Source organism: Phoca vitulina, unplaced genomic scaffold (assembly GCF_004348235.1).
Source record: "Phoca vitulina isolate PV1807 unplaced genomic scaffold, GSC_HSeal_1.0 scaffold58, whole genome shotgun sequence".
NCBI lineage: Eukaryota > Metazoa > Chordata > Mammalia > Carnivora > Phocidae > Phoca > Phoca vitulina.
This window is the reverse complement of record NW_022589761.1, coordinates 4,115,436-4,136,921: the sequence shown is the minus strand read 5'-3', so window position 1 is coordinate 4,136,921 and position 21,486 is coordinate 4,115,436. Positions and strand designations below refer to the sequence as shown.

The window sequence follows — 21,486 nt, the reverse complement described above, 5'->3', positions numbered from 1 at the left end:
TTGTTCATAGCTATATCTCTTTGCTTTGTTTTTTAGTTATTGCTCTAGGATTACAATATATATCCTTAATTTTTCATAGTCTGCTAAGAGTTTATATTGCACCACTTCACATAAAATGTAGAAAGCTTGTGATCATATAGGTCCATTTATAGCCCCTAAACTTTATGCTCTAATTGTTATAATTATTACATCCACATACATTATAAACTCCATAATACCGTGTTACATTTTTTTTTTGCTTTAAACAATTATTTATATTTTAAAGAAACTGAGGACAAAAACTATATTTTATAGTTCTCCATATATTTATCATTTCCAATGATGTTCATTTCATCTTACAGATCCGGGTTTCCATCTGGTTTCACTTTCCTTCAGTGTGACAAACTTTCTTTAGCATCTCTTATAGTACAGGTCTGCTGCTGACAAATTCTCTTAGCTTTCCTTTAATCTAAAAATATCTTTATTTCACCTTTATTCTTGAAGGATATATTCACCGGATATAGATTTCTGGGTTGACCTTTTTTGCTTACCAGTACTTTAAAGATATTGTTCCACTGCCTTCCATACTCCTTCGTTTCTGATAGAAGTCCCAGGTTATTTGAATGTTTGCTCCCCTGTACGAAATGTGTCATCTTATCTGACTACTTTCAAGATTTTGTTTTCATCCAGTTTTCAGCAATTTGACTACAATGTCCTAGGTATGTTGTTTTCAAGATCCCGCTTTGGAGTTTTCTGAGCTTTTTGAATCTGGAAATTTATGCCTTTATCAAATCTAGCCATTTCTTTTCTTTTTTTTTTTTTAAAGATTTTATTTATTTATTTGACAGAGAGAGACACAGCGAGAGAGGGAACACAAGCAGGGGGAGTGGGAGAGGGAGAAGCAGGCTTCCCACGGAACAGGGAGCCTGATGCGGGGCTCAATCCCAGGACCCTGAGATCATGACCTGAGCCGAAGGCAGACGCTTAACAACTGAGCCACCCAGGCACCCCAAATCTAGCCATTTCTTTAAACTATTTCTTCAAACATTTTCTGTCCCATTTTTTTCTCTCCTTCTAGGACTCCAATTACATGTATGTTAAATCTTCTGGTATTGTCCCACAGGTCTTTGAGGCACTGCTCATTTTTTCCCAGTCTTTTTAAAAAATGTGATCTTCAGGATGGATAACTTCTATTGATTTTTCTTTAATTTCACTGAATATTTCTTTTGTCATTCCTTTTCTTCTTTTCTTAAAGCTATCAAGTGGATTTTAAAATTTCTGATGTTGAAATTTTCATTTCTAATATTGGCTTTTTTATTTCTAGAATTTCTATTTGGTCCTTCTTTATAATTTATATTCTATTGAGATTTTCTATTATTCTATTTATGGCAAACATGTTTCCTATATATCCTTGGGCATAGTTATAATAGCCACCTTAAAATATTTGTCTGTTGTTCCAGGGGTGACTGGATGGCTCAGTTGGGTAAGCCTCCACCTCTTGATCTCAGCTCAGGTCTTGATCTCAGCTCAGGTCTTGATCTCAGGGTCGTGAGTTCAAGCCCTGTGCTGGGAGTGGAGCCTATTTTTAAAAAATAAATAAAAATAATAAATAATAAATATAAAAATAAAATCCTTGTCTGCTATTCCAGTATCTGAAACATGTTGGAGTTGGTCTCCATTGGTTATCTTTTTTTTTTTTTTCATGAGTGATGTTTTCTTGTTTTTTGGTATGTTAGAGAATTTTGATTATATCTTAGACATTGTGAATAACACATTGTAAAATCTCTGGATTCTGTTATGTTCCTCTGAAAAAAATTGATTTAGATTTTAGCTTGTGGTAAATTTGACTAAATTCACACTAAATTTTGTCTCCCCTGTGGTGTGTGGCCTTAGCTGGCTGCTTGGTGTCTGTCCCATGCATGTGGAGCTTAGGAATCAATCAGAGATTTGGATAGAGTTTATGCACAGAATTTGGGCACCACCCCTCTTTTCTTGGATCCCTTTCCCTACTTTCCAGTGTCCTAAACTGTGTCCTCAGTTCATCAAGCCAATAATATTGCAGGTTTCCTATCAGAATTTAGCTGCCCTGCATGCACAGACTGGGGCCTGCCTTTAAGCTTTCTTAAAAGAAAGAAACTCTCTCTGTGATGTTCTTTTCTTCTAAGTGTCAACCTTCCTCCAGCATCTGTCTGCTTTTTTCATTCTCTAGTATCTCTGGTAGTTGATTTCTTATCTCCAGTAGTTGATTTTTAGATTTTGTCCAGAGCTTATAGTTGGATATATCTTTTTATTTTTGTTGACTGATTCTAAAGAGGTCCATGGCCAGAAAAAAAAAAAAAAATGCTAGGAATCCCTGATCTTATTGTGAAAGGGATTTTGATTTTTAGTACTTATAATAAGAACTTTTCTAACATCCCACATTAGTCTGATTTTGTACCCTTACTGGGAAAGTTGATCCTCAACAGTTAAGCGCTCTTAATGGCTTATTGTATAACTCCTCTGTCGGGCAAAGATGGCTTTATTACCCCATTTTAGAGATGATAAAACTGAGCAATAAAGGTTAAGCTGCTTGTCAAAGTCACTGTGCATGGATGGCATTCAAACCAGCCACTTATTCCACATTGTCTTTCTTCATCTGGCTATGAGACATGGCTTGGAAAGAGGGCAAGGTACCGGGACCAAGCCATAGCTGGAAGAGAGAAGGTGGAAAGAGCCATCTGCGACTTGGTCTTGGCCCAGTTCTCGTTAGTCATCCAAGGCAGAGACTTATCCCAGCTGGGCATAACCAACAGAATCCATGCTAACTAGCTAAAGAGAATGAAATTAAAGAAGAGTTCAAGAAAATGTTAGGAAGTTGGCAGCATCTCTAGTAGGACCAGAGGATCCAGAATAGAAGCTGTGTGGTCAGCTTCCATGCCCATTGCCCCCCAGACACTCTTGGTCACCCTCCCAGAGTGAGGTCCAGCAGCACCCGTTCCTTCACACCCCTCAGTCATGCCATTGGCTCTCATCAGTGTGTATGTTGTCAACTCTTCTTCACAGGCCTCATCCCAGCTGTGAGAGGGCGGTTCAGGCTTCTGCGTGGGGAGGTGGGACATCCCCGGATGTTGGAAGGGTGTTCAAATGGTGCTGGGCAACCAAAGAATTCAATCAATGTGCACATTCCATGTCAGTGAGCCATTGGGCAGATCCCGTGTGACCTGCTTTTCTTATAATAATTTCTCCCAGTAAGAGGCCAGAACAACCCCTTTCCATGCTGCCTGACTTTGAGTTTCCCTCGTTTAGAGAAAAGCCAAACTCTGTAAGCAGACAGTTTTATAGGACCATGACTCATGCTGGTTTTTGTTTAACTGTTATTGCACCTTGACTATGATAAAATGACTGCATTTGGAATGTAAGCTGGATTTTCTGATCAATTATAATAAAAATCAAGTTCTAAAGATATACTTGTTGAAACTCTCCATTTGTTCAGGGTCACCTCCAATTATTGACCAACTGGACAAGGCTTGGTAACAGCATTCCCCTGGTTCCCAAGACTCTGCGCTGGGATCTGGGCCGCGGGGGGTTATCTAGCCAAAAGGGAGTGTCTGGACAGCTTAGTGGGTTATGTGCTTTCTAAGTGACCTTTGGAATTTTGACTGAAAATGGCAGAGACAGAACCAATTGGAGGGATAGGAAGGTATAACCTGGCCCCGCCCGCAGTCCCTGAACTGCTTAAATCAATATGGACAGGAAGCTCAGTCCCATATTTGGGGTAAATGAGTTCATGTTGCATGAAAGAATTTTACTGTAACTTATTGGTTTATAGATTTTCTTGGGGGAAAAAAGCTCTTGTTTGAGAGCTCTTGTTTAGTTCTGTTCAATTATGTAAAAGCTAAATTAAACCCCCTTCTTATTATCCCAAAACTAATGTTTTTGGGGAATATTCAGCAATCATGTTTTGCAATTTTTGGAGCAATCCCAATTCCTTATTATGTAATTATTGTTTAATTCTTTTATATTTCTTAATGTATAATAAAATTTCTCACCCACTTGCAAGTCCTTCTCTAGTTTCCCTGTTTACGTGTCCTTCCTGAGACGTTCTAGGCTGAGATAAGCATGTAGGTAGACCTTCCCCCTTCTTTTTACACAAATGGAGACATACCCATTCTCTGCACTGTATATGTAAATGTATATATTCATATTCATATGTGCGTATGTGTATTTTATATGGATCTATTATGTATGCCTATATGTATTTTATGTATATGTATTATGTGTATGTATAAATGAATGTATCAGAGTTTTCCCATATGTGTTCATACAGATTTTCATCCTTTTTAACAGAGACACAGGATAATTAACCAGCTGTCTGTGGTTACTTAACCAGTCTCCTATTATTTTTTTTTTAAAGATTTATTTATTTTTTTTAGAGAAAGAGGGAGAAAGAGAGCAAGCATGAGCAGGGGGAGGGGTAGGGGGAGAGGGAGAGAAATCCTCAAGCAAACTTCCCGCTGAGTGCAGAGCCCTGACATGGGGCTGGATCCCAGAACCCTGAGATCATGACCTGACCTGAAATCAAGAGTCGGACGCTTAACTGACTGAGCCACCCAGGTGCCCCTAACCAGTCTCCTATTAATAGACAGACATTCTGTTGTTTCCAGCCTTTTGCAATTATAAACAGTGTTTTGGTCAATATCCATGTAGGTACATATGAGAGTTTATGGGATTAAATTTCTATAAGTCGAATTGTTAAGTGAAAGGAAATGACACTTTCAAATTAGATAGGCATTTTTAAACCGTCCTCCAAAGAGGTTGGATCAATATATCATCCTACCTGTTTGCTCCATGTATCTGCACAGCGCATTATCAAGCGTTTTTCTCTTTACCCAACTGACTGGTGTAGCTTTAATTTGTGTATCTTTTATTCAGAAAATTAGTATTTTTAAACACATTTAAAATGCATTTGCTGTTTTTTTATTTATAAACTCTCTGTATATGCCCATTTTCTTTTGGATTGGATTCTTCGTCACATGGATTTGTAGAAGTTCTTTATATACAAATACGTGCGCTTTTCTCATTTAAGATAAAGCTGACTTGTGAAAAATAGAACTAAATGTGATTTGGGGTCTGTGACTAGGTATGGTTCTCCCTATGAGCAAAGTCACAGATCAGACCATAATTTATGCTTAGAGCACATGTCCGGATTTCTCAATTTGGAAAATAGGGCCATTAAAAAGCATTTTGAAGTTATTTACAAAACTCTGCAATCTATTATGGCATTATATATTTGTAGAGCAAATTAAGATGACTTTAAAACATTTTATAGTTTATAAAACTATAAAAATTATAAAACTGTAAAATTAAGGTGACTTAAAATATTTTTATAGTTTATAAAACTATAAAAGTAATAAATACATACTCCTCTGTTTAAAAAGTCCCATATACACAAGTGTATAAACGAAAAAGAACAAGTTCTCTCCTGTGTCCTACTAAGGCAACACCACTGTTAACAGCTTGGTGTGTATTTCTCCTAACGTCTTCCTTCTTTCTGTACACCGACTACGTATGGATATTTAAATAATTTTTCCCCCAGAGAAGGGGAAGCTGCATGCTGTCCCCCACCTTGCTTTTTTTTCAGGTAAGGATTAATCCTGGGTGTCAACAAGGGTAATCTTTGCAACTTCTTTAACTCTGGAAGCTGACAGTATGTTACCGCAGCGTGAGCAGGACCTGATCACGGCTTCCTTGGGGATTCATCTAGTGGGCTAGGACGGATGGGGCCTTTGGAGACACTGGGTAGCCCCACCATGTGCAACTCGCTTCTCCTGTTAATTCAGTGTCAGTTTTGCCCACAGTGCAGATAGGCTCAGACTTGGGGGGAGCGGAGTAATAACCATAAGGAAAGAGGACTAGAATTGAAGGCTTCATGAGCCAGCATCTACAATCTCTGGCTTTGATTTTCAAAAGATTTGGTGTCTCACCTCATGTAAGTGTTTGCCTGTTTGTTTGTGTTTAGAAATGCACCTTGAAGCTGATCCTTGGAACCAGCAAGCAGAAGGAGCAGGGTCAAAGAGGTGGGTGCGTGGGAGTGCGAGGGAAGTGTACCCCATCTTCTGAGCATTGCGGTTCCGCCAGATCTACACGCCGAAGTAGCCCCTGCCTTCCATGTGAACCTGCAGGGAGGAAGGCCTGTTTTCCCAGGTGGATCTGATGTCCAGTCATGCCCAAGGATGAAGCCTTGCTCTCCTGGGGCACCCACCCCACAGTGCCCTACAGACGGAGGGTGCTCTGGAGCCAAGGTGGAGGGGTGCCCCAGGGCTGTCTTGCAGGGCTGAGCGCTTGCACTACACAGATGAGCCCAATCCAAGAGGCCTCCATGCACCAAGCCTTGTGTCCTGGCTGGGCTGCATCTCTCCAGAGAAACGAGCCCTTTTCCCTCCTGGCAAAGGTACTTTCTGCTCAGCCAAGCCCCTGGGGGCCACATCTGCCTGAGGGGGCTTCTTTCGAGTTAGCCCAGAGGCACTATGCAGACTCTCCAGGCCCTGGAAGTCTTGCCTGGCACGGCTTCAGGAGGATCTGGATGGGTCTGTCCTGGGGGAGCCCTGACTTAGGGGGTTGGGTCTTCCCAAGCATCTTTGGGGGCCACCCTCAAGCTGCCCTCCTAGTCTTGGGAATGAACCAAGTTCTGGGAGGGTGGCCGCGTAGCAGTTTTCTTGAATAGAATCCATTCTGTGTTCATTCGACAAATATTTGAGGCTCTCCCATATGCCAAGGCCTGTTCTAGCTCTGGAAATAGGCAGAACAGGACAGACAAGGTCCTGTCTTTGTGGAGCTGGCATTCTAGTGGGGGGGAAGCCAGACAGGGAACAAGTAAAATAAGTAAACAAGACCATTTTCCAGAGAGTGCGAGGAGGAAATGAGAATGCACAGTGGCCTTGGGAGGGACGGGGCGGGGGGGGGGGGGGGGGGGGGGGGGGGAGGGGGGGGCGGGAGCGCGCGGGGGGCGGGGGAGGGGCGCCGGGCGGGCGGGGGGGGGGGGGGGGGGGGGGGGGGGGGGGTGGGAGTGGGGGGGGGTAGGGCTTGGCTCGTGGGTCACTCTCCATACCTCAGAGGAATCTCTTGGAGAAGGTGAGACTCGGATGACAGGAAAGGACTCGCTCCAACATTGGGAAGAAGCTTCCAGGGAGCCAGGAGAGCAAAGTGCAATGCCCGGAGGCTGGGAGATGTTCAGCTTGGCAAACAGCGCAGTGGGGAGCCAGGGGGAGTCTGAGGCATGAGGAGAGGAGGTGAGAGCCAATTTCTGCAGGGCCTCGCGGCCAGGTTGAGACATTCATTGCCTGTCTTCTCCCACATGCAGTGGGCAGGCACAGGGGTTGACCAAGGTGAGTGACATGAACCAAGTGCCTGTCTAATGGGGAATTCAGGCTGCTTTGGGTGGGGGGAGTTAGGGGTCAAGGAAGCAGGGAGGGCAGCAGGGAGACCAGTTAGAGGCTACCTCGGTGGGGACGAGTGTGGAACCAGGATAAGCTGAGGACGGAAGGAAGGGATGAACTGGGGACACGGGTTCGGAATTATTGCTGACTGACATGTCTTCCCCCAGAAGCAGGGCCGGGGGTCTCCAGACAAGGCCGCACGCTCTGGGGTCACTGCCCTCCTGCTCACATGGAAGGAGTGGCCTCACCATGGTGCTGGGACTACCACTCTTAGACTCAGGAAAGAGGGCCCCGCTCATGCCCTCCTCTTGCTGCTCCCTTCCCTCGGGGTGAGAAGCCTACTGGGCCAAGAAATGCTCTGCCCACTGAGCCAAGAGCCAGCTGCCTGGGCCCACTTGGGCTGCTTCACCAGGCACTTGGCAGTGGGCACGCCCCTCATCCAAGGGGTGACAGGAGGGCAGCGATTTTCAGGGGGTACGGGCAGGGTTGGAGCCTGTGCTGGGAACCTACTCCCACACAATGAAGGACCCTTCCAGTGGGGGATGGCACAGGGGGTGGGAAGAGAAGGGGGTGGTTGGTTCTCCTGGCACTATGATGTCCCAGGGTCAAATTCTAAATTTAATCCTGGCCTTCTAGGGCAGGACAGAGATTTATTTGTCAAGCCAAAAAGGTAGAACATATTTGATCAAACAGTTTGTTCGTCTGACTGATAACTTTTAGTGTTTAAACAGATGGTATGGGGGCTGCCAATCATATTCTTGTCCCGGATCCCACAAAAATGTGGAGTGGGCCTGCCTACATCATCCACTGCTTGCTTTCTGGAGTGTTCTCCGAATGCTGGATGGGGAGGTCTGGGGTCCATCATCTACCAAGGGCATTTTCTAACAAAACAGAATACGAGACTTTGCCCGATTTGCTAAACAACACTAAGATAATGGATAGAATTCTCTGAATTTTAAATTTCGGCTCAGTTTTCTCTTTCTAAAATGTTTGGTATCGGTCAGCAGTGGCAAGCAAATGAGATAAACAAACAAGGGGAAAAAAAACCCATACACATATCACAGTCGATGAAAATTAAGAAAAAACTGGAAACCAGTTGGTTCTCCAAACCTGACAGTATGGATCTTTTACGGATCTGAATCCTCATGGTTATGATTTCATATGGTGTACATATAATACAGTTACATTTCCTAATAGCTCAATAATTTCTAGCTCATGCTGATATAGTCAATTCTGCCTTGTGTGACTTCTGTGTGCTTTGCCCTAGAACAAGCTGAGAAATGCACAACAATGAATTATTGTCCCCCGTGTACAGAAAAGAAGACGGAGGCTCAGAGACATTCAACTTGCCCAAGGCCACCCAGCTAAATGATGAAGGAGGGGTTTTAACAGGTCTGAAGGATCCCCCATATCACTAGGCCTTCTGCTGGGACAGGATGTATAATCTAATGAGGGATAAAGATGCCTTCTCCAAGTTGCCCAAACGCTGTTGGTAAGAAACACTAGACCCTTGGTTGACTGTCCGTTGAGTTCATACACTGTACCTGCCAATATCTAAAACAAAACGACTTAGTGTAAAACTCATTAACCCGTGCATTTGTCATAAAGAGTTACTCGGGTTTTGTTTTGCGCGTGTCTACGTTTTAGGAAGATCTTTGGGGTTATTTTATTGAATCACTGTGTTAGACATATTGTATGAGATACTCATGGCCCCTAGTCAGAGCACAAAGCTTTCGATAAAAGTAATCAGAAGGGTTGGTTCCAGTCTTGCTCTTCAGAATTTGATTAAGTTTCACACTTACATATGAATTATTTTTCGTGTGTTGCATTAGGAAGGTTGACTCGGAGTCAAACAAAAACTTCCCAGGGCTCTGGTTGTCTTCTCAGAATGCTCAGCGCTGTGAATGACCCTGGACTCGGGCTCCGTCCCAGAGCGCCCAAAACTCGGCACCACACTATGCATGGAGGGAGGGCTCCTCTCTTCCCACCTGGCCCTACCTCCCCCAGCTGGGCAGAGCCTCCTCTTCTGACCTGCCGGGAGCACAATCCACACCTACAGAAAAGGCATTTTCCCCTCTGCTGCTGATTTCCTCCTTTGTAAAAAGGAGAGCCAGAGCCAGAGAATGCCTCTTCTCTCCTCTGGCCCCTGCGGTGGCAGAAGTCAGGCCAGGCGAGCCTGCCGAGCCTGCCGCTGGTCCCATTTGGGCTGGGTCCCTGTCCCCCGGCCCTGCCTGCTGAGCATATCCAGGCCAAAGCACACTGGAGAGCTCTCCCTCGGGTCTCTCCTCAGGAGCTGCCAAGTGTCATCGATTAAGACAAAAAAGAATAGTAAAGGTGGTCAGAGGATTTAGGGGCGGCTCTGTCTCCATTGTGCATGAGCCACGCAGCCATCTCCCTCCCGAGGGATTCCAGCCAAACGCTGACTGCGCACTCGTCCTATCAGGCCACAAACCCCTGCCAGCCGTGGGCACCTCCCGTGCAAAGCGGCTCCGCCAGCCCTGGGGTCTCACCCCGGAGCGGCAGCCAGTTCTTGAGTCAGGGCTTGGACAGCTCCAAGACTCTCCTGCTCCAGGCTCCTGCACGCTCCCACACCTCAGTCCCGCAGACCACAACTGGCTTCCTCCTATCCCCACGTGTTCTCTTAGACCTCAAAGGGAAAACTAGAATATGGCAGGTAGATCCTGGAGGCCGTTCCTGGGCGACTGTCCCTTTCTCCAGAGCCACAAAGCAGACAGGCAGGTGTCCTGCAGGTGATGAGACCCTGTGACCCCGAGGGGTTTTGGAGCAGACCCTCTATGTTCCCTGCGTTACATATGTTGGGGGATGGTACTCCCAGCCAGAAGCCAGGCCTTCAGCCTCCACCCAGATTCTAAGTCTTGACATTCAAATCCATCCCTGTCCTCGACCCTCCCCTGGGGGCTCCTGTCTCCGTTGTTTTTCATGTGGTCCACCCTCCTCTCTCCAGCCCCTACCACAGTGGCCTTTCAGGAACCCAAACTGGATCACAGTGTTCACCTGCTAAGAGCTGGACAGCAAAAGCCTTTGAGATAGGTTCTGTCCTTACCAGGAGCGGCCTTGGCCGTGAACCCAGCCCTGTCTGTGGATCCAGTCTTATCTAGGCCCCTCCCCAGCAATCCCTGCACTCCAGCCCGCCACACATCTTGTCCTTTGTTACCAGAACATGCCATGCACTCGCAGCCTCTCCACCTTTGCACCTGCCGTTCTGTCTGCCCATCCTTCCAGCAAATTCCTGCTCATCCTTCAAGGTGCAGCTCAAAGGTCTACTCCTGCATGAAGCCCTCTCTAACCCACCTGTCTTAGCTCAGGCTGCCATCACCAAATACCACAGACAGGGGGACTTAAACAACAGACATTAATTTTCTCACGGTTCTGGAGGCTGGAAGTCTGGGATCAGGGTGCCAGCACGGTCAGGTTCTGGTGGGAGCTCTCTTCCTGGCTTACACCCTCTGCCTTCTCCCTGCCCTCACATGGCAGAGGGAGGAAGGGAGGCAGTGGGGGACAGAGAGAGAGAGAGAGAGAGAGAGAAATATCTCCTTCTTTTCCTCTTCTTATAAGGCCATGACTCCTATCAGATTAGGACCCCAACCTTATGACCTCCTAAAAACTGCATCTCAGAATACAGTCATACTGTATGAATGAATTTGGGGGGGGCACAATTTAGCCCAGGGTACCTCCCCAGACAAAGGTGGTTGCTGCCTCCCCTCAGAGCCCCATATTCACCAGGGGAGGGTGTCCCTTTCTTAGAGCACCCCCATTTCTCATCCCCATTTGTGTCTCCCGAACTAAAGGACCAAGTGCTCTCTGCCCCGTCCCATCCCCTGCTCTTTTGGGGTCACCCCCTCTGTGGGAAGGCCACTGTCTCCTAGCAGACTTTGTGTGCTGACCTGTCCGTCTCCCCAGCTGTGCCCAGAGCTCTGAGAGGGCAGGGCCCCCTCTCACTCATCTGGGGGCACTGAGCAGGCCTCATGTGGAGAATTCTGGTTCCACTGTGGGAGGACCCGTGGGGTGCTGGGTGTGGGCCTCACTTGGTGCCTCTGCCCCCCCCCCCCCCCCCCACCACACTCCCTTATTACGGAGGCCTTATTCCTCCCCAGCCCCAGAGCCTCTGCAGTGTCATCCTGTCCTAAGAGGAGACATTCTTGCTGCCTGTCCTGGCAACAGCAGCCCTGGGGGGCAGACCAGGTGTGCATACAGGCACGGGACACCTTCAGGAGCCTCTGCTTTCTTAATACCCTGCGACGGGGCCGTTAGTTTTCGCATCGCAGGAAAAAAATGAAAATTCCACTGAGCGTTTATGGGTTTCCCTCCAGGTCCCCACGGGGGCATGGTGCAGAAATGGGTCCTGCCTCTGGCCCAGAAAGCGGCTCTGGGCGCACAAAAGTTATTTATTTAATATATTTACTTTTACTCCCAGGCCAAAAGCTTAAAATATCTCGCGTATGAGCTCTGGACCAAAAAAAAGAAGAAGAAGAAGAAGCAGCAGCAGCAGTTGGGCCATTAATCATTGAGAATATTTTGAATAGGAACTTGATTAAAGCACAGTATGTGTTCCCCAGCCGAAGTTGCTTCTTTGCAGTGACCACAGTGGAAGCCTGGCCTCCCGGGGCCGGCTGTGCCTTTGCGGGGCGCCTCCTCGAGGGCTCCCGGGCGGGCTCTGGCGCCTTGCCAGGCTTGGGAAGGCCGCCGGCCGGGAGGGGGTCTTGACCTGCGCAGCCCGGCTTTTCTCAAGCAGGCACACCTCCCACCGGCACCCAGGCGGTGTCGGGCTTCAGCGCACAAAGTCGTAAGGGGCAGTGGGGGCGACCTGCGGGCCCGGGAGGCCCTATGGGAGCCCGGCGGCGGCCCCCCGCCCCCACCCGCGATCCCGGGATAGAACCGCGAGGCGCCACGTGGCTGGGGAGACGCGCTGCCTTAAACCCCTTCCCCCGGCGGCAGTGAATGCGGAGGCGGCGGCCAAGGGGCACCCGGGCCTGGCCACCTTGTTCCCCAAGATCCCGGGAACCAAGCGCCCTTCGAACCATCGGCAGGGTTCTCCCAGTAGGTGCTCGGATTCTGGGACGCCCCGGCTCCCTTGGCACCCCCGTTCCCACCAGAATGGGCGGGGAGTGGGGGGAGACAGTGGATCCTGGTCCCGTTGACCGCCAACCCCGCTTTGGGATCGCCGTCCCGAGTCAAGTTCGCCCCCTCCCTCTATGCGCCCCACCTCGCCCCCGGTACCCCAGCCCTGGAATCCAGCTGGGCCCGTCCCTCAGGAAAGAATTGGCGGCCCAGGGCCGGGTGGCAGCGCCAGCCCCGCGCGCCTAGCAACCCTAGCGCTACGGCTAGGAGAAGTAATCAAAAAGAAAAAGTTTTCCAGCCCAAGCGGACGGACCGGCCGGGTGCTCCAAGCTCCCCTGCCGCAGCCGCCTCCCATTCCCTCCGCTCCTCGCAGGGTCCTAGCGCCCGGCGGTGCAGAGCCCGCGGGACCCCAGAGGACTGTGAGAGGCGGAGCGGGGGAGAGGTACTTCTGCGAGGAATCGGTGGGGTCGCCTGGAGATCAGAGATAAAGACGCAAAATCACCGCGCTCCAGCACGCTTCCCTCGGCCTCTCCGTGCCGCTGTGTGCACTGGGCCACACGTCCCAAACTGTTCCCTGCCTCCCACCCCCGGCTCCGGCCCCTTCTCCACGCCACCGCCTAGTAGAGACGCGGCTCCCGAACAGGACTAGTTCTAGCTTTTAAAGCGAGTCCGCGCCGCAGTAGCTCAGAGACCAAGACTGGCCCTCCACCAGCCCCCCGCCACCTCGCCCCCCCCCCGGCCGCGCCCCGCCCCGCGCAGCGTCTGGGTGCTCCCGGACTCCCCGACCGTTGGCTGGAAGTGGGTGCCTTGGGGAAGCTAGAGGAGGGGGCCCAGTCACCGACCACGTGTGTGCGGGGGCGACAGCTCGGCCCAGGGTGGGGCATCGCGCGCGCGTCCGGGTCCGGCTGGCGGGGCAGGGGGTTAGTGGGCGTTGCGCCGGGGCCTCTCCCGGCCCGCGCCGCGCTCCGGCCCCACTCACCACCCCCTCCGGAAGGCAGGCGCTAAGACCCAGGAGGCGCCGCTCCGCCGTCGGACTCTAAAGGGCGACGCCCCCGGTATAAATGCGGGGCCCGCGCGGGCCTGGCCATTCGCGACCTGGAGCTGCGCGGGCGCGAGGGAGTTGGGGCTCCGGGTGGGCGGTGGCAGCATTGGCACCCCGCGCAGGCTGGAGGCCGCCGAGGCTCGCCATGCCGGGAGGACTGTAGCTCCCCCATGGAGTCGGCCGACTTCTACGAGGCGGAGCCGCGGCCCCCGATGAGCAGCCACCTCCAGAGTCCCCCGCACGCGCCCAGCAGCGCCGCCTTCGGCTTTCCCCGGGGCGCGGGCTCCGCGCAACCCCCCGCCCCACCTGCCGCCCCGGAGCCGCTGGGCGGCATCTGCGAACACGAGACGTCCATCGACATCAGCGCCTACATCGACCCGGCCGCCTTCAACGACGAGTTCCTGGCCGACCTGTTCCAGCACAGCCGGCAGCAGGAGAAGGCCAAGGCGGCCGCGGCCCCCGCGGGAGCCGGCGGCGGCGACTTTGACTACACGGGCGCCCCCGGGGGCCCCGGCGGCGCCGTGATGCCCGGAGGGGCGCACGGGCCCCCTCCTGGCTACGGCTGCGCGGCGGCCGGCTACCTGGACGGCAGGCTGGAGCCCCTGTACGAGCGCGTCGGGGCGCCGGCGCTGCGGCCGCTGGTGATCAAGCAGGAGCCGCGCGAGGAGGACGAGGCGAAGCAGCTGGCGCTGGCCGGCCTCTTCCCCTACCAGCCGCCGCCGCCGCCGCCCCCGCCGCACCCGCACCCGCACCCGCCGCCCGCGCACCTGGCCGCCCCGCACCTGCAGTTCCAGATCGCGCACTGCGGCCAGACCACCATGCACCTGCAGCCCGGCCACCCCACGCCGCCGCCCACGCCCGTGCCCAGCCCTCACCCAGCGCCGGCTCTCGGCCCCGCTGGCTTGCCAGGCCCTGGCGGCGCGCTCAAGGGGCTAGCCGCTGCGCACCCCGACCTCCGCGCGGGCGGCGGCGGCGGCGCGGGCAAAGTCAAGAAGTCGGTGGACAAGAACAGCAACGAGTACCGGGTGCGGCGCGAGCGCAACAACATCGCCGTGCGCAAGAGCCGGGACAAGGCCAAGCAGCGCAACGTGGAGACACAGCAGAAGGTGCTGGAGCTGACCAGTGACAATGACCGCCTGCGCAAGCGGGTGGAACAGCTGAGCCGCGAACTGGACACGCTGCGGGGTATCTTCCGCCAGCTGCCCGAGAGCTCCCTGGTCAAGGCCATGGGCAACTGCGCGTGAGGCGCGGGGCGGCGGGACCGCCCTGGGCCGGCCGCCGGCTGCGACCCAGGGAGTGGTTTCGGGTCTCCGGATCTCAAGACTGGCCCAGCGGCGCAAGCCGGGACTAGGAGATTCCGGTGCCGCCAGAAAGCCTGGCCTGCCGCGCGCGCCCCTTGCCTTCCTCCGCGCCAGATTCGGTGCGTCTAAGATGAGGGGTCAGGCGATGGTTTCTCCCTGCAGGAGAGAAGTGCCGTGGGGCTGAGCCGGGAGCCCCGGCAACTCTAGTATTAAGGAATAACCTTGTGCCTTGGAAACGCAAACTCACCGCTCCGATTCCTACCGAGTAGGGGGAGCAAATATGTGCCTTGTCATTTTATCTGGAGGGTTCCTGCCTCATTTCTGAGGCTGCAGGCCCCCAGGAGAGAAGGCAATGTGCAGGCCCACGGCAGGAGGAAGGTTCAGGGAGCAGAGATCCTGATAAGCCAGCCCTAGCCGCTCCTCCAGCGCCTGTCCTTGGAAGGGAGGAAATACAGGGACTTGGAAGGTTGTTCCCCCAGTTCTACACGAAGGTGGAGGGTCCCTAGTTCCTTGCCTCTAATCTCCCAGCCTGCAACAGGGAGGCACTTAGATGGGGGTCACCGGGTGACCGGTGGGAGCCCCCTGCCCCCAGTCAGACCAGAAAGCTAGGACATGGGTTAGTTCTCCGGACATGTGTTCATGGGAGTGGCGGCCTGGTGGCGCAGGGACACCTAGAGCTCTGGTCCTGGGGGGGAGGGGGTGAAGGGACCCTGGGACCATCAGCCTTGTACTGTATTGCCAGCATTGCCATACAAACATGAAGCACAATCTGTCCATCCCAGAGGGACCGAAGTTATGAGAAGCTTTCCAAATATTTTGCTTTATCAGCCGATATCAACACTTGTATCTGGCCTCTCTGTGTCCCAGCGGTGCCTTGTGCAATGTGAATGCGCACGTCTATGTTAAACCACCATTTTATTTGGTTTTTGTTTTGTTTTGGTTTTGCTCAGATACTTGCCAAAATGAGACTCTTTGTCAGCAGCTGCAGGGAGGGTCTGCGGCTCTCTTTCCTTTTGGTTTTTGGGGATTGCTTTTGCTCCCAGGGGAACCAAAGAGGTGAGGTGGGCTTCCTCTTTCCCTGGGGGGTGGGGGGGCTGTGGGCCTCGGTGCCCTCCGGCCCGGGCCGCCAACAGGCCTGTCCCCCCAGAGGCCCTGGCTCCTGGTCTGGAAGGGAGGCGGCCTCCAGCCAGCATGCATAGATCGCTGGGGCTGGGAGCAGGGAAGGACAGCTTGGTTCTCTCCTTTGGGGAGAACGTAGAGTTTCATGCTAGATGTTTTATGTATTATATCTATAATATAAACATATCAAAGTAAATTTTGGTGTCTTTTTAAAACCAGAAAAGCTACTTCCAATGTTTTCTGTGGGCCAGGTCACATTTGTAAATAATCACTGCGTATTCTCTGGCTGAGATCCTGACTTTCATTAGCTCTCCCATCCTGAGCCCCTCTTTACATTAAGGGGGTGACTTCTCCCAACCAAGGCAAATAAACGGCAGAAGGAGGGCAGGCTCCAAGCTGAGAAAGCCCAAAGCCTGAGGAGAGAGTCTCCCGGGGGGCGAGTTTGAGGGGGGTTCACAGGGCCTTGGTGTGGCCTCTCCTGGGCCCCTGAGAGGAGCAGAGGGACTCAGAGAAGGACCCCTCTGCCTGACCTTGCCACGGGCTCTCTGGGACTTGAACAGGTCTGGCTGGTGGCTCCAGGCTCCGGGGGCCCTTCGGCCACGTTTGCTTCTAGATCACTCACAGCTCTAGCTCTACAGAAGCCTTGCTCATACCCGTCCTGCCTTCCCCACCAGCAGGACCCTGGGAGGGCAGGGAGAGGCCTCAAGCAGGAGGCCCCTTGGCCCCTCCCCACTTGCTCTGGGTTGTGTGGCTGTAGCCTACCCCAGCAGGGCCCCGAAGGGCAGCCTGAAGGCCGAGCACCCCTCCGCCCCACCTTCCATACCTGCCCTGCCCCAGCCAACCCCCCGGAAGGGGACCCGCATTGAGTATGTGGTCCTTGACCCATACCACCCGGCAAGGAGCCAGCACCAAGACGCACTCTCCCCACTGTGCCCACCCTGGACCACGTCCCCGCTCAGACGACTGCCCTAGGAGGACAGGCACCCCGGCAACCCTCAGCAGCAGTGATAGGCAGCCAGAGGGGCCCACACTCAGCCTGATAGAACCAGGCCTGGCAGGAAGTAGCACAGGAGGCTGGCTGGGCTTTCAGAGTTTACTCTCGCTGAGGGTAAAAGGCAGACACTCTTTACCTTCTATTTTCACCCCCGGAGGATTCACTGGAGCAGCTTACCACGTATGCCAATGTGGGCTGGGACAGTTTCAAGAAATTACACACTCCTTTTCGACTCTGAAAACTTTAGTTTTACCTGCCCCGTGTGGTTAACAGGGGTACCTTGCCCCCTTCCCGCCCCGGCCCCCGCCCTCTCTGTCCTGTGTCTTGCCGCCTCCTTGCCCATGGCCGCTCTTGGCCGAGGAAAGGCCACGAGCCCAGTGTGGAGGCGGCTGCCTGCCCCACCGCCCTGGGAACCAAAGAGGCAGAGCCCCACCGCCTGCCTAAGGCCTAGGGCAGGCCACGGCTTGCTAGGCCCCAGCAAACCCTCTCTGAGTTCAGTGCTAATTCCAGTTTTTCTTGTTTGAGGGGGCCAAACCTCAGCCTCCCCCTTTGCCCCCAGAACAGATCCCAGGATGAGCAGGGGAGGGCCACCCCTCCTGCCTGCCCTCCTCCCTCTCCCCTCCCACTGCCTCATCTCCCGGGTTTCCTCTTTCAAAGCTGTCAGCTTACAAAGGGGCACCCCTCCTACTGTAGACCCTGAGGTCCAGGGCAGACTTTGTTGGGGACAAGATAGATCCGACCAAAGCCAACCCTAGGGAAGGTATGGGGCCAGCGGGGGCCCCCAGGGGACAGAGCAATCGGCCAAGGGGAGGGGGCAGTGTGGGGCGAACCTACCCGGCATGTGCTCTGTGCCTGGCCAGAGGGGCCCCCGGGGAAGAGCTGCTCCTTGCCACCCACTGCTTCCTGCAGGGCCCCCATGGTTCCCCTCCTGACTGCAGCCTTTGTGAAGAACCACTCCAAGAGCCTGGCACTGAACACACCCCAAGTATTTATTGGAAGTCTACTGGGTGCCAGGGCCTGTGCCAAGGATGGGTCACTCAGCTGGAGACAGACAGACTTGGCTCCTACTCTCCGTAGCTCGCAGTCTTGTGGTCCCAAGATGTATTTTAAGGGTGACAAGTGCAATAAAGGGAAGCTCAAAGTGTGTCTAGACGCCACCAAGGAAGGCTTCCTGGAGGCAGCAGTCCGATCCAAGACCTGGTCATGGACCCAGTCCAGCATGCCTGGATGGCCTCTGCCTCGTACTCTCTCAGGAGAGGTAGCAGGGGCCTCGCCCCCTCGGTGGGCCACCTGAGCCTCGTGGCCCCTGAGATCTGCTCAGAGGAGCCAGCCTCCAGGGAAGAAGCAAAGGTAAAAGGGAGAGAGGGAGGTTCTCCTTTGCTGCCAGATGCCTCCTGATGGTTTAGCACCGTCACGGATGTCACCCTTATCTCCTGGATCTCCTGGGAATTTGTGAACATGGGGTTTGGCCCTGACACCTGTGATGAGCCACTGGGACTGGTGAGGAGTGTCTGCCCCTCCCAGGTCTCCCGCCCCCTCCTTCCCAGGCAGGAACCTGCCAGGCCTCCTCCAGAAGCTGCTGATTTCATGGGAGGAGAGGGGGCAGTGGGGAGAGAAAGGGAAGCCGGTCAAGGGAGAGCAGAAACCCTGACCTTGCTCATCCGTAAGGCCTGTCCTTCCAGGCACCCACAGCCCTTCTGCAGACACGGGGTAGGGTCCTTGCCTGGACGGTGGCTCTGTCCCATCTGTTTATTTCCTATACTGGCGGGTGGGGAAGGCCTTTCTCGTCTTTTCCTTAAATAGAATTAAACCACCAGCACCTTTGAAAGATCTTTCTTGTCTCTGTGAAAGATGATACTATCTCTCTTCTCTTGATGCCCCCCCCCCACTTCTCCCCTCCCCCAGCCCCTCTCTGTGCATGGAGCATTTGACGTAAGCAGAGACATAGGAAAGATACCAATTCACTATCAAAGCATCCTAGCCCCATCCCAGAGCAATTAAAAAGCCAGATGGAATCTCTGGGAAAACGGCATTAATAACGCGAACAATCTGTGTAGGCCGGCAGGGACCCAGGAGCTGCAGGCGGGGGCAGGGGGGGAAGCTGCGATGCAGGAGCGTGAGCTCGCACCAATGCTTCAGCCTCGCTGTGGCCAGCCGGGGATGGGGCCATCTCAGGGGGATGCCTAGATCTGGCCACAGCTGGGCTCTCCCCGCCAGCGTCCTGCAAGGCCCGCTGTGCATCCTGAATCCCGGTCACTGCAGATGGAGCCAGACAAATGTGGAACCCATTACTCATGCAGCCACAGCCTCAGCCAGCCCCATTCTGGCACCCAAGAGCTTTGCTTCCCTTCACTTTTGTTTTTATTTATTATTTTTCTAGCCTTCTGGCCCCACCCACTAGGAACAGGACTCCCCACGCGATAGCTTCCAAAGATCCCCTTTCTCTTCCTTCGCCGTGCCCAAGCCCACCGCCCTTGCCGGGGAACAGCAGAAGATGGTGTTGGCACCCCATGGGGCCTGAACCCTAGAGGTCCCCCTTTGCAGAGTGGGTGGGCGCTCAGGGCAAGGAGACCAGCTGGGCTCTCAGAAGCAGACATGATTGCTAGGGGAGCAGGGCACGGGGGTTCACACTGCCTGGCTACCCTCAGGGGCCCCCAGGGGCTGGACAAAGACTACAGGAAAAGGATCTGCTATTGCTCTGAAGCCCTCTCTGGGCAGAGCCAAGAAGTAGGACCCTTTTATTTTTCTTTAGGGAATGGAAGTAGTCCTGTTTATTTTACTTTATTTTATTTTACTTTATTTATTTTATTTTATTTTATTTTATTTTATTTTATTTTAGACCCTTCCTTATCCCCATTCTTCAGACCATGGTTGGAGGCCCACCTGAGGCCAGCTGAAAGATACATAGTTTTCTTATAGCGATCAAGTTGGGATAGAAAGTGTTTTTTAAACATCCTTTGTGCTTTTTATGTACCCAGAGAGCCACTTTCTGACCTTCATCTTCCCTGTCCCCACCCTCCACCTTCACCCTCACCCTCTCTGGAAACTGTTCTCCCCAAGGTCACCATGAACTCCTGGAGCCAAATGACATGAACTTGCCTGGGATCCTGCCTTTCTTGGCTTCCTGCTGAATTTGGCCTGCGTCTGGCCTACGGCAGGCCTTCAACACATGTGTCTGAATGCATGGCTCTCTCTGCAACTCCCCTCTCTCCTTGCTTAAGAAACATCCTCATTCCCTCCTTTCCACACAAGGGTCCACTGGGTTGGCCTGAGGTCCTCCCGAGGGGCTCAAGGGACCAGGGTTCACCATTATGGGAGCAACGAAAGGCCTAAGAAAGGTAATCTATCTGGTTCTAGATAATCCTCAACACCTCCGTGTGATTAGTTTAGCACCAGAAGCAGGGGCTAGCCAGGCCCCAGGAGATGGTCAGCTCCATAGGGAGGGTGGACAGGAGGAGGTGGGCTTTCTGGAAGAGAAGAGAGCGTTGGGGACGGGCAGTGCAGGATGCCCCAAGCTTGCCAAAGCTGCTCAGACATATGGGCAGCTGGGATCACGGCGTTTCTGCTGTGAAGGTCTAAACCTCAAAGATGGTTTCTTTGTATCTCTCCTCTTGTCCCCACTCCAGGATGACTGGCAAAGTCAATACTGAGGGACCGAGGACAGGATCACCAGTGGCCCAACACAGTGGCCTAGGGCCAGGGCATGTCACCCAGTGATCCAGACAGGGCCTCAAGGAAACCATCACAGCCTGTCCCAAGCCTTCTACATCTGATGGTATTTCTGCGCCTTGGCCAGTAGCCGCCAGCCTCTCACCAGAAAGAAAGCCTCTCCTCCCTGAGCAGCCTTTGTCCCTTTCTTGCCCAGCCACGGAGGCCTCAGGGAGCACCCCCCACCGGAGGTCCCTCCAGGACCCCGTGCTGGTGAGGAAACTCGGCTGATTATGGCGGCCCTTCTCTCGGGTCCATTGGGCAATGGTCTCGACTGGACGTGTGGCATAACCCCTGCCCGGAGAGCAAGGTGGCATCCGAGGTGTCTGCCTGCCCCCAGAGAGGTGCTGTGACCTTCGATGTCAGGTCTGGACCCGTCTGAAGTAGCCTCCCGGAGTGATTTACAATTTGCAAACACGTTTTATTTGATTCCTCAGTTTTGCTAGAGCAATTACAGTGACTAAGCATGACAAATCACTCCCATCACGGTGTCTACTCGCTGTTAGGAAATGTGTTCGCTTCACTATTTTGCCTGGTGCGGCAACATTTTAAAAATAGACTCATTCACTGTACTTGAAGGCAATTTGTTCCAAATTTTCCCACTAATTTGATTTTAATCTGATATTTAAAATTCGTGTGACCACATTCCCACTGATTTATAGGGAATAAGCCCTACCTGGCAGCAGTTTAATTGGCCTTAACCCAGAAGTCCACAGGACAAAGGGTTTATCCCAGAACAATTTGAAGACACTGGTGTCGGCGATGCTTAAATGTATGTCTAAGTCAGCATATGGCAGGTGCCACTGGCCTGGGGCCACTAACAGTGAGTGTGGGCTGAGGGCCTCTGCC

General features: G+C 52.7%; 1 protein-coding gene across 1 annotated transcript; it reads left to right on the top strand.

The window, feature by feature from the left end:
• Window positions 1-13,575: 13,575 nt before the first annotated feature.
• Window positions 13,576-16,131, top strand: CEBPA (CCAAT enhancer binding protein alpha). The gene has a single exon (XM_032390508.1). It carries the CDS (start codon window positions 13,686-13,688, stop codon window positions 14,757-14,759), a length of 1,074 nt encoding a protein of 357 aa, XP_032246399.1. The 5' UTR covers window positions 13,576-13,685; the 3' UTR covers window positions 14,760-16,131.
• The last annotated feature ends 5,355 nt before the right edge of the window (window positions 16,132-21,486 follow it).